Source organism: Liolophura sinensis, chromosome 3, assembly GCF_032854445.1.
Source record: "Liolophura sinensis isolate JHLJ2023 chromosome 3, CUHK_Ljap_v2, whole genome shotgun sequence".
Classification (NCBI taxonomy): domain Eukaryota; kingdom Metazoa; phylum Mollusca; class Polyplacophora; order Chitonida; family Chitonidae; genus Liolophura; species Liolophura sinensis.
In genome coordinates, this window is record NC_088297.1 from 17,016,725 (window position 1) to 17,030,588 (window position 13,864).

Below are 13,864 nucleotides of genomic sequence, written 5' to 3' on the forward strand. Positions count from 1 at the left end.
TATATTAGGATCGAATGTGAAAACATTATGCTTTTTCGTATTTACTCTATACATGCACCAATTGTCAGTTAATAATTAAGCTACTATTGAAACCCCGTTGTGGGGGAAAATATGTTAGCGGGAAACCAATACTTTACTGACATCTTCATACTGCTATTGATAACATTTGCCCAATGACATAGTATGGTTCGTAGTGATTTGATTTAATTTGATATTACGTGTCTGTATCAGTTTACTCCATGGCATCTTCCACCGAAAGCGTTGCAATGTTCCAGGTACGGAGTTCCCTCCTCTTTCCACGCAGTCATTCGGAAACATCTTAAGTCTGCGTTGCCCAGTTCTTTTTGACGTGGAGAAAATACCGGTCTCCAGTGGGAATCCTGAACGTTCAGTTCATTATGATGTCAACCAGAAGCAGTTCTCGCGATAAATATATCTCCTGACGTCACCTCCGGCTAAAAGTATCTGTGGGCCAAAACTTTGGAAAATTCTAAAAGAAAGAAATGAACATGAAGTGTTCGTGTTCACAGAAAGAGCAAATAAAATAAAAACCAAGCCAATAAAAGTTTATTCCCACAGAAAATCAAAATAAATCAAACGACAATACTGATGGCATTGCGGTAATTGATACGAAACAAAACACTCATTTACACAAAAGGTAGTTCAGCCCTTTTTTTGTTTCCCGAAATGGCCAATTTTGTGTACAATAGCATATTAGCGTTTAGTTAAGCTGGAAGCTGATGTTACGTAACTGCAGTTTATAATCCTCTGAAGCTAAATTACCTTGACCGTATCTCCAAGGTGTCTCTTTGTGGTAGATTGCTCATATTTCCTACATATATATAGTGCTGCCTCACTGGGACATCTTGCCAAAGACATAATAAGGTTTTCTCCTCCCACAATATAAAAGACTTACAGCATAGAGAGTAAAACCAGAGCAGTGACGACAGCGTGATAGCTGGCAAATGGTCACACGTAATCGGAGAAGTCTCTTGTCAGTTTATCACTAACAGGGTTTTATTCTAACTGTATTTATTAATTTATTATTTGCTAAAAAGTTTCTCAAATATTTATTAATTTATTTATTTGATTGGTGTTTTATATCGTACGGCTGCCAGCTTTATAGTGTGAGAAAAGCAGGTAAAACCCTGGTAAACCATTACCAGGTTGCTGCCAAAACTTCTCACGTATCTTTCTGACTGTCAGTAAATGCTTTAAAGTAAAAGAAAGCTAAATTGTGAAGTAAGGTTCATCATAAGGCAACTCTACACAAAATACATTTATTTATTTATTTTTTCAGATTTTTTAAGAGTGTTGAAAGGCATTCAAATATTTTAATAGTAAGGTGGGCTTTATGAGCCATACTGACGGTATCTAGGAACTCAGACATTACATCACCTTTTTCCTGATGTTCACGAGAAGGAAGGGATTTTTGGGAATCTTTTTCCCATGAGTAAAAAGAGTTGTTCAAACATTCAGTGTCATGATTAAAGTTGGAAAAACTTCCTGTGACCTCAGAGTTGCTAAACTCTGAGGATATGGTTCATAAAGCCACCTTAGAATTCAAATGTTTGAACGCAAATGTTTAACTCTCTACACAAAAATCTAAAAAAAAAATAATAAATGAAAGTATATTAATGCATAGTTTTAAGCGGGTCTATTTAGTGATGCCTACTTCGATTTTTAGAGATCGTTTTCCTCTAATATAGTAACAACACCCACACCCCCTAGTGACATTCCGTAGGCAGAATTAAAGTATACGTGTAAGTCTTGCCGCCGTTTTAGTCATGAAACATGAATATTTAAACACGAATCTCTAAGCAATTCCAGGCATACTAACCTTCGTAGCTAATCCTACCATCTCCGTCTTTGTCCGCTTCTCTCATCAGATCATCTATTTGTTTGTCCGTTAACTTCTCCCCCAGATTTACCAAGACAGTCCTTAACTCAGCACTGCTGATAAATCCGTCACCGTTCCGGTCAAACACACGGAAAGCGTTCTTCATCTCCTGTTCTTCCGTGTCCAGATCTCGATACTTCTTCTCCATCATGTTCAGAAATTCGTCAAACTCTATCGCCCCGCTTCCTGATAGTCAAGAAAGAATTATGAAAACTGCTGCGAGAGGTAGCGATCCCTGGGTTTAAGCCTACACAGGGTGGTTCTTCCATTATTTCTTTTGTTTTTTCGTCCACTTTTATATGAGTTAAGTATTGTCTACTTATCGTGAAAATGGATATTAAAAGGCATCAGTGAGATTCCAACTCTATACTGTCTATAATAGCCGTGGAGATGCAGGTTTATAAAAACGTGCTCAAATCCATGACTTCTTACATGAAGAGCTAAGGTTAAGTAAACGGTTGAACTGTGTAAAAAAAATATCCGAAGATCAAATCAATGTTTTTTGTTTCTCGCAGTTGCGTATAGTTAGTTACTCGTTCTGTCAGACAGTGCTCTATTTGGAGCAAGCACGACCTAATGTATGGGTCAGCACGAATTCACTAAATGATCAATAATAATTGAAAAATTCAATTTCTATAAAATTTCAATGAAATATCAATTCTAATACCCGTCAAACTAAGAGTTGGCTGTTTTTATGAGAGGTTGTTGACAGTGACATCCAGTGAAGAATCCAACTTACATTTGAAGCCAAAATAGGACAAAAAGCAAAACAAACAAACAAAAACAAAAAAAACGCAAACAAAACTACAAAGCAAATTCCTAACGCAGTCTTGTTGGAAAAAATTTAGAACCGGCAGCCTAGGCATACCTTACTTGAGTTCTCGCTCAGCCCAGTTTCCTCCCACCATAATGCTGGCCCCCACCATAATGCTGTCCGCCGTCGTATACGTGAAATACTCTAGAGTGCGGCGTAAAACACCAATCAAATAAATAAATAAATACTGGAGTTCCCAGGGCATATGACGGGCATCAGTTTGACTTCGCGATTCAAAAGTTTCAGCGGTTAGATTATTGGTAGTTGAAGGTTTGTCATTGACGGTTATGACATTTTTTAGAACAGTGTGATTTGGGGAATCAATGTCTACCAAACATTAGCACGGGTTCGGGCTGCAAAGGTAAGTGAAATTTTCTTGGTGAATTCAGATGTGACCGGCCGGGCTGCACATGGGGAAGGCCACGTACATTTACCTTGGGCTACTCAGTTACTCAGTCATTAAAATTGTAGGGGGCCCCGTGGCCAAGGTGGTTAGCAAACCAGCATGAGGCAGTGACCAAGGAGCCTCTCACTAATGCGGTGGCTGTGAGTTCAAGTCCAGCTCATGTTGGCTTCCTCTCCGGCCATACGTGGGAAGGTCTGTTAGCCACTTGATGATTGTCGTAGGTTTCCCCCGGGCCCTGTCTTTTTTCTGCCACTATAATGCTGGCCAGCGTCGTATAAGTGAAATATTCTAGAGTATTTTAAAGGCCTAATCAGTAATGAATGTAGCATCATTATTCATATTTTATTCCTAGCAATTTTAAACTGTTCTTCCTGAAGTTTGCGTAGCACCGGTACTTCAAAATTTTATGCACGGGCACTGACTAAGAGTTAGGTTGCTTACCGCAATCTCCACCAACTTTCAACAGAGGCATTCAAGGGAGTTAACTCTGTCTAATATTACAGCGCTACCGACCAATTTGATCCTTACATTCGAATGACCTTTTGAGAATGATGGATTCGCATGTTTTCCCGAATAACATTCTGATCTAACCACGACCGGAAATGAAAGTTTGAAGCAGTACGACGACTCACCGTCTCTATCCGCCTCTTTCATTATATCTCGTAAATCCGCCTCGGAAGGCTTTTGTCCCAACGACCGCATCACGACGCCCAGTTCGTCCTTCGTAATCTTCCCATTGCCGTCTTTGTCGAACAGTTCGAAAGACTTTTTAATTTCTGAAAAACACAAGCATAGGGTCAGGTATAATTATTCTTTTGAAAGCCACAATTTTTAGTTGACATTAAAGATTCAAGTAAAACATGTGGTATGTGTCAATAGTCGCAGTGGCCCGCTTGCGGTAACTCTCTACACTGCTGGAAGGATCTGATCAATTCGACCAAACAAATTTTGGTACAGACGCGTCCGACCAAATAATGGGGCGCCCAAACATAAAAGGGTCAAAACAATCAGATATCTTAGGGTCAGATTTTCTTTGGCCGCCACAACAGGGTCAAAGTAACTATTACAAGATTGGTCAATAGAGCCAACACAATTTTTATTATAACATTTGCCATGACCCTATTTTGGTGACCAAAGAAAATGCGACCACAGAAAATGCAATCTCACTTGTTTTGGTTGCTTTGGCCAAAAGTAATGGTTAATTTGACCCTATTCTGGCGAGCATTAAATTGGGACCATAATGGGTCTGGTCGTTTTGACCAATGTTTTAATGCTTAATTTGACCCTGTTCTGGTGAGCATTAAATTGGGACCATAATGGGTCTGGTCGTTTTGACCAATGTTTTAATGCTTAATTTGACCCTGTTCTGGTGACCAAAGAAAATTTGACGCTAAGATATCTTGTCATTTCGTCCCTTAATATTTGGTCGGAGGCGCCTGTTCCAAACTTTGTTTGGTCGAAGAGACTAGATCCTTCCAACAGTGTGTATGTACAAGCAAGTGAAAGTGTGTCCAAAAGTTGCAATTCCAGTTGCAATCAGCTGCATGGGTATTCATATAGGTCTCAGTTGCACTGAAGCAAAGCCTGAAGTTGTTCAGTGAAAGCATGGGCAAATTTGGCCTACCCTACTGGAGCAGGGGGAGAACTAACGTTGGCCTATTATGAGCTCATTCAACTTCTTGCCGCTAACGACTCTGGCCAAAAGTTACGCTGTTAAGTGCGTGTGTGGGGAGGGGCGGTAACGTACGGTAAGATCGTATAATTTTAAATAAATGGGCAAAGCATTATACCTGTATAAGAACACATGCAGAGATCAGATAAATAGGAGAAACAAGCAACAGCATTATCGTTAATAGGGATTACACTTTCTGAATATAGCACAGATTCTAGTGCTGAAATCTGGCTGAGCCAACTGCGGGTTTCGAACAAGCGACCTCAGAATCAGGCACCTAACCGCCAACAATACATGTCAACCGTCTAGACCACTCGGCCAACAGGCCTTCCACGAAAATGGAAGGTAGTTGACCGGTAGACTTTACAGCGAGCATGCATTACCCCTCTGATGACCACATACAACGTCACTCCCTTAGGTGAATATATCAGATAGGTATAGATGTCATTTAGAAAGTGGATTAATCCCTATTAACGATAATACCGTTACTTAATCCACTTTCTAAATGACATCTATACCTAGGAGAAACAAGCGTCAAATGCCGTAATAGTGAATTATTTAATAGAAAAAATTAAGCTAAAGATTGATTAACTAATTGGCCGCCATGATTGGCTCTCTTTACATTAATCTCTCATGCTTAACTGGTCAGGCGTTCATCCGAGAGAATTTGACTTATTTAGTTAATACATGTTAATTTCATTCAGATTAACGTTATAATCACAGGGTTTTCGCATACGGTGGCTGTCAGTTTTGCGGATAATCCACCGATTTGGCAAGTTATTGACTTTGCACGCCATTTCTGTGGAATGTAAGCAGTCTTACACGAATGCAAGACTGCTCAGAGCCGTCAATCGCTTACTTTTACAAAAACCACTACGAAAAGAGAAGGCCTCCGTGACGGAGTGCTTAGCGCGCCAGCGCAGCAGAATGACGCTGGAGGCTGTCACCAATGCGGTCGCTGTGAGCCCTCCATTTGTGCGTGGGAAGGTCGTTCAGCAGCCGGCAGATGGTCGTGACTTTGCACCGGACTTTTTCCGGTTTAGTTCCACCCAAATGCTAGCTGCCGTGGTATAATAGAAATATTCTTGAGTACGATGTAAAAAACCAATCAAATAAATAAATAAATAAATATCTCCAATAAACCAGGAACATACCAGTTTAGCATGAACAAGGAGAAGTAAATTAACCAGAAGAAAGATTAAAATGATGCAGAGAAATCATTCAATCGAGTGTTTAGTCGATTGAAACAACGTCCACACATGTACCGTATTCATATATCACTGTAATAATAAATTACTGTAATAATAAACAGATAAACAAGCGATGGAAAGCGCAAACTCATGAATCGTTTCCTCCAGTCAAAGCAGCAGACCAGATCTGACAAATCATTCATCTTTGGTGGATGGCTCCTGTGTAGACAGTTATGTGATTTAGATGGCGAAGTGTTCCCTTTGATCATAGTATTTGATTTATCAGTTTCTCTTATACAGTTTATTTGATCTGTTGTATTATTAGTGGAGCACAATTGTAATCAAATCGCGTGGACACACTTGACGAGATGATGTGATGTGGTGTCCAGTGGTCCCTCACTACCTAGGCAACTTCATTTATACATCACTTGCATGGCAGTCATTAACATTAGTTGCCGACTACGCAGTTTTTTGTTCTTTGTGACCCACTTACACCCACACACACACCCCGACACATGGCTGTTGAACAATGAAATACATATACACACTACAATAACTGTTTCATTTTTAAACACATTTCTGTTAAGGTTCGAAACTAAACTATATTTATTCACTAGAATAAATGAATGAATAAATGAGTGCTTGGGGTTTAACGTCGCCCTTGGCAATTTTTCAGTCATATAATGGCGAGTATTAACTAAACAGATGAGTTAATTATAGTACACATTTGAATTGTTTACACAGAAATGTATTTTACTAAACACCAATACATGTGCATGTACATGTAATCCATTGCACAACACTTTGTATTTATATTAAGTGTAAAATGCCGATAAACATGTAAACGTGTTTACTATAGTAAATATTTGATATTTATTATTTAAGCAAATCACCAGTTCACTAGGTTAATCTCCCGTACAAAAATCTCATTGTCCAGAGTTTTGATGTTTTGACCTCAGTCTAAGATAGATTTTGGAGTCAAGCCCAAATTCTATTCTTTTACGAGTACGAATATCTACATAGCGTTTTATAGAGTAATCCTTCACATCTGGCAGCAGATGATTTGCTATAGCTGGGCATTTTAAAAGACTACTCTATGACGCAAGCGCGAGAGTTCATAGTGAAAAAAGTGATAATAAAACAGACTGTCCACGTGATACATTTTGCTTGAACTGTTGTCCGTATAAAACGGCAAAGGCTTCCCGTAATTCAGCCTTTTCAACAAGAGGAATAGTTTCATTTTTGTCAGTGTGAATTCTCCTTCCTTGGTCAGTAATATACCGAAGGGTCCTGTGTATGACCTGTACACATCTTTCCTTGCATTCCCGTATATTGCGTGACTGGTTTAGTCAACGCCACTAGTTATGCGTAGATAGCTGTAGTCACAGCGCAATTGAGATATGTATTGAGTGAGTGAGTGAATGATTCAACGTCGTACTTCACAATTTTCAGTCATGTGACGACGAAGGAATCCTTAGGGTGCATGTAATGTGTCTCCTTGTTATAACTACAGCTGAGACTACAGCTGCTTCACTTACCGAAGGCAAGTAAGCCGGCCCCCGCCCGAGCCATTATACTGATACGGGTCAACCAGTCGTTGCACTGTCCCCTTCATGCTGAACACCAAGCGAGGTAGTTAAAACTTCCTCTTTTAAAGTCTTAGGCGTAACTCGACCCAGGATTGACCCTGGATCTACCGCTCCCGAAACGTACGCTCTACCAACTGTTCTATCAGGGGTGGTAGATATGTATTGATGACAAATTATAAACTACCATGATATCCGACTTCGATACTAATTAAAATTTACATGTACGTGCCAAGAACTCTCCCTGTGTCTTTCCGACATCAGCAAAAACACGCTTTACATTACACTGTCCATTTCCAATCATTAGGTGGTTGGAAATTTCTCTTGCGCTTATTGACTCGGGAAGTCCATTATTGTTGCGGATTGATATGAATGTCTGTTACGACGCTTAGATTTTTAACATTATTTCAGTTATAATTAACGACGACGTTTAGGAATAAAATTTCTGTCCAGTGGACGCCATTTCAAAAATACCATGCAGACGTTCCACTCTGTTAAAAGTACGCTAACCCAACTACTGTCGAACACCCGCTCTTTTTGGTAATGGGATCGTTGTTTGAAACAAGCTTAAGGACCGTTCTTTAGACCGTTCATCCAGCCAAAACGCCTAAATCGCTTTAGCATTACGACAAGTATCGATCAAAGTGTGCGAGGTATACACCAATTTTGTGTGCAATATGCCTGTAATGGGTTTACACATAACAGTAATGTTATTACAATATAAGCACTGTGTCTCCTTCGCCACTACATGGACAGAGGCCGCCGTTGTGTTCTTCTTTACACTGTTAGCTGTTGCGGGATGTGACTTCATACTCCACTGTAACTTCATACTACTGGCCAAGCCAACAGGACATGCGGAAAAAAAGCTGTGATCTCCTGTTCAATCCGGATTCAGTTCGTCCGTAATATTTCAAAAATGCATCTCCTCATTTGGTGCTAGGAATAAGTGAACACGCAGCGGTGTCTGTATAACGGAACTGGGTGAGGTTTTATGTCTGGTGTCCTAAGCATACCTTTAGTGAGGCTCAACTCTATTATTTTGTTTTCCATTATGTTACAAGATACCTTTGTTATATGAACCTTTACTACTTTAAAAGCGCTAAGCATCACTCATCAAACAGACGCTTAACAACAATCATTAACTTTTGATCTAATAAAGAACCCCCAAACAACGCTCAAGAAATAACCCTGATTAATATAAATTAGAATATAGGTTACATATATACAACGAAATATTGTTAGAGGAACTGAGCAATGAGCAAGGCAAAAATATGAGATTTCGTCACGAGGTGCGAAACCAATGTGGAGGATACCATCTCTCATATTAAAAGTTGGAATTTATTTATTGATTTGATTTACGCTGTACTCAAAAACATTTCACGTATATGATGGCGGCCATCATTATTGTGGGAAGAAACCGGACAGAAAATTAAGTGTTGTAATCGGCAAGGACATTTTCCCCGGAGTCTATCAAGAAGTCTGTGGTAATGTTCACAAGAAAAGATTTTCAAATCAAATGTGCAACTGAAGGCATGGCGTTATCAAAGTAGGCACCGTGGATGTTATCAAGGATCGCCTCCTCTCGGGGATCAGCTCGAACCTAGGCATTTATACAAAGCCAAGAGATTGTGTTTATGCTGTAATGTTTTACCTATGTCAATACTACCATATACAGGGGGGCTTCTGTGGCAGAGGTGGTTAGCGCGCTAGTGCGGCGCAATGACCCAGGAGCCTCTGACCAATGCGATTGATGTGAGTTCGAGCCCAGCTCATGCTAACTTCCGGTCCGGTCGTACGTGGGAAGATCTGCCAACAATCTTTGGATTATTATTGGTTTCCCCCGGGCACTGCCCGGTTTCCTCCCTCTATAATGCTGGCCACCGTCGTATAAGTGAAACATTTTTGAGTACGACGTAAAACACCAATCATATCAATAAATAAATACATAAATAAATAAATAAATAAATATTATAGTGTTTAAAAAGGTGCAAAGTATCGTCAGTATACCAGCTGCTATATTAATGAGTGGTATTATTAGTACGGAATATTTTCAAAGTGAACAGTCCGTCATAATCTTTGCAAGAAAAGACATTCCAATCGAAGATGCACTTGAACGCATGGACACTTAGAGCTATTCTCATAGAGAACGTTTACGGTTTGTTGTGCGTTGCCAAGGGTTGCATCTCTGCAGATAATCTGGTCAGATGGTATAATTTCTAACGAGGTGACATCATTCGTCATCCGGGCTTCCCTGAAGTGACACCTGGCGACAGACGTGTCGTCCTGGGAACGGGCTAACATTTGCCAATTTTCTTAATGAGACATTGTTCTCTCCTCTACTAATTACAAATCTGACACGTTCTAAGCTCGGAGAGACCGTTTCAACCATCGTTAAAGTCTGCCATGACTATACGAGCTGTCTAAATGGACACTGCGTTGCCAACGTATGGTGGTGTGTACGCCGGCCGCTTAAATTATTCAAAACGCGTTGGACAGTTGAGATCTGGGGAAACATGGCAAGGATGTGGAAGTGCCCAATCAACGGTCACTGGTCAATATAAACGTAATTCCGAGTACGATATATATAATGATATTATCTTTTCTGTATTTCCCCGTGAATGATATGCCACCACCAGGTAATACACCCGACAGGTGACTGGACTGAATAATTTTCTGTGTTCTCTCATGCGTTTCTTCTCTTGTTATTTTATGCTGTTTCTGCCTCTATTATTATAACCAATTTTAATACCGTGAGGGTCGTGACCGAATATGCTTTCTACCCGACAGGACAAACCAGGTACGTGCTCAAACCAGGCTTGGAAAAAAGCATCTCCACACAGAACACACACAGAAAACTGGCCAAAATATCACATAGCGGAAAAGATCTTGATTATGGCGTTAAACAAGAACCCGTTAAACAACTGTCAAGATATCTAAATACAATTTTTCTCATTATCAGTTGTTAAGAAGTTGTCTGAAGTAAAGGTTAGACAGAACCATCTGAAACGTCACAGGTACCACGGCATTCCTAGGGTCATAGGTATATTTCTTCATTCTAATTGTTATTTTTCGCCACATAAACTATAATTTTTTTTCTAATAAGCAAAGGCAAATGCAACTGCACGGTCATTTATTCAAACAAAATTCCCAGCTGATCAGTGATTATCTCTAATGTGACGTTGCGGTCTGGATTTTGATTACGACCTACAGATTATTCCGGATTATTTAATGCCGAAAGACATATTCGTCGTGATATACGACGCCGTCAGATTTACTTTACAAATGTGGCTACCTATATGTGTGATTAGTGTAGAACTACGTGCTCAAAAATGTTTCAGTTATGCGACAGCAGTTCGGTTTATGGGCGTAAAAGGAATATATCGAAATGGGTCTGACCTTCCCCGATGACGCAGTTGGTAGAGCGTCCGCCTGGGGAGCAGTAGATCCATGGTTAACCCTGGTTCGAGTCACACCTAAGACCTTAAAAGAGGAAGTTGTAACTTCCTCGCTGGGAATATTGCAGCTACTGGTTGACCTGTATCAGTATAATGGCTCGGGCGGGGCGACTTACTTGCCTTCGGTAATGCGTCTCAGTGAAGCAGCACTAGATAAAAAGAGCTGTGGAAATCTGTCGTGCAACAAGGAGGCACATTATATGCACTCTAAGGATTCCTTCGTCGTCATATGACTGAAAAATTGTTAAGTACGACGTTAAACCCCAAGCACTCACCCACTCACCCACCCACTCGTATTGGATACAAATTTAAAGAACGCCACGATTTGAACCTTTGGTGAAGACCGTCAGACACGCAATCTACCTTTGGAAAATCTCATTAATGTAAACAGATCTCTAAAATGAACTGATTACACAGGATCGCAACACTGTTGTCATATAATCAGATATAAAATATCACATCGTCGCCCTGGGCTGACGTACAATGGCCTAGGAGCCTCTCACCATTGCGGTCGCTGTGGGTTCAAGTCCAGCTCATGCGAGCTTTCGCTCAGGGCGTACGTGGTAAACCTGCGGATGGCCGTAGGTTTCAAGGAATATTCTTAAATACGGCGTAAAGCATCAACCAAATAAATAACTAAATCACAAAGTCGTCAACGGTTTGTGAGGTTTCCATCCTTTCTCAAATGTAGGTAAAGACTCACAACTCCCGGAACCCCAAATAAAAGCTGTTACAAATCCATTGGAGGGACTAGAAAACCTACCGGCACTATGTACCAATAAATTGCTGGGTCGGGTCATACCAAAGATTTGTTGCTGCTTCGGGCTAACCGCTGAAAGATTAGATCAAAGGAACAGGGCTGCTTGGCCGGGTATCAGTATAATGTGATTGGGTGATGTTTCGTGTCTGGTGGCTTTAGTATGATACTTTAGTGACGGCAGCACTTTGGCAGCATGGTCTCTCCATGAAGACACTTTATATGTACACACACCCAATACTTCTCGTCGTCATATGACTGAAAAAGTGTCAAGTTCGATGTAAAAGCCAAAGCATACATACATATACATAGCAATAAATTTGTTTTTCGTTTTAATACTACGGCGTATTTTGCCTACACGGTGGTGAAATCTAATGAAAAAATATTTTTGAAATGTGAAAATATTAGGTTTTAAAACATTTGGAATAATTCCATATTCAAGAAGGTTAAGGCTCATTTATTTTTTCTTTTGGTCCATCCGATATTTTCCAGCCATTAAGAACAGAGGAGTTTTACCGGGAAGTCTAAATGCCTTACCGCCACTTCATGTTGACTACAAGCATTTCTAAAACAAGGTTCAAGTAAGGCATAACAAAACATACACCACATCTACGATGAGCTCAATGCATGCGTTTTACATGGTTTCCGGATACTGTCGTCATTTCATTGGATAAGAATGTCAAGCGGAAGCACTCTACATTGATCAAGCCTCCAAAGAAAAAGAGTTCCTTTGAATCTAGTCATCTTTTCCTGAAGCTCGTTTATCTAGACTGTGGATCGATGTGAATAATGCAGGGTATCTGCAGTGAACTTGAAAGCTCATACCGCGCTGTTAAACGGTGACATTGAATCAATTAACCAGATTCAACGATTCCAACAACCTGAAGCTGGTCAGATTACCCGGCTCACAAGATCAATAGATACAAAAACTACCTAAAAGTGCAGCGAGAGTAATGCTCTAATGAAACATACTTAAAACAGAGCTCCTTAAAGAGGGTTTAAGAGAATTTACCTACGTGTTCTTACATAACAGGCCCTGTTCTATCAACAAATGTAATAAAATATGATAAAATATCTTTGAGCATAAAGAGCAAAACCAGACCGCAACGACAGTCTGATAATCGACAAATGGTCACACGTGATTGGTGAAATACGACTTCTTGTCAATTTACCTCAGTTAGGGTTTTGTTCCAACTGTTATGTAAATGCTTAAATAGTAGCAAATTACACGCAGCCTAGCATCATCACTTAAGAAGAACTCGATAAAAAATCGATTCGAAGTTATTCAAAGTGCTATGTTGTCATCACATTTAACATACAACTGATCATGATAAATTACATATAATGTTTTTTTGTTTTTGATACTGTCGTTTGTCGCCTTACTCAGAATGTTTGTTCTGCAAAGGTGGTTTATGCGTGGTTGAATATAGATATACTGTCAAACCCTCAGCCGGATTCGAACTCACAACCTCTTTGATCAAGAAATGATTGGCTGCGACTACAACAAGGCTTTAATCGATGGAGCCAGTGAGAGTCTCTGGTTTTTAGTAGTTCATCTATCATTTTACTGACTCTCGGTGATTTGACATACAAGATATGAGTAAAGTGCATTAGAACGGTGCAGTGATAATGTATTCGTGGCACGTACATCATTTAAAGGCTAAAGAACAGTCTATGGTGTAGTTGACTCTCAATTGTCGGTGATAGCGCCAAATCCGGCTTGTTACTGTTACAGCTGTAGTTCAAAGCACTGGCACGAAGTGACCCGGAATGTTTTACGAAGCCATCGGAATTTTACGGGCTGTTTAAAGCCGTTACATGCTAACCGGTTTACGTGTTAAAGAGTGGTTAAATGCGATCCATTTTATGAGTAATTTGTGGGGAAATAAAAACACGCTTTACTGCATAAACAACAGCTGACAACACACGCCTAGCTGCATCGACGTGTGCGCGTGTGCGCATGTGCAATAAAACAATTCTCTGATGGACTATGATATAATCCATTGCATGCCACACCATAATTAGTTTAAAATTTTACGAAAAAAACATTTAACAATTTAATGAAGATTTCCCCGGAGTTTTTA

The 13,864-nt window shown here is 40.0% G+C and overlaps 1 protein-coding gene across 1 annotated transcript in view; it reads right to left on the reverse strand.

Annotated features, from left to right (window-relative positions):
• Positions 1-6: 6 nt before the first annotated feature.
• The window catches only part of LOC135463777 (neo-calmodulin-like), a 50,085-nt gene continuing 36,227 nt past the window's right edge, over positions 7-13,864 (reverse strand). Inside the window, exons 2-4 of the mRNA XM_064741211.1 lie at positions 3,753-3,896; positions 1,841-2,086; positions 7-490 (exon numbers count right to left, since the gene is read on the reverse strand). Of these exons, the coding sequence (XP_064597281.1) occupies positions 456-490; positions 1,841-2,086; positions 3,753-3,896 (425 nt within the window). The 3' untranslated portion in view covers positions 7-455. The remainder of the gene's footprint in view (positions 491-1,840; positions 2,087-3,752; positions 3,897-13,864) is intronic.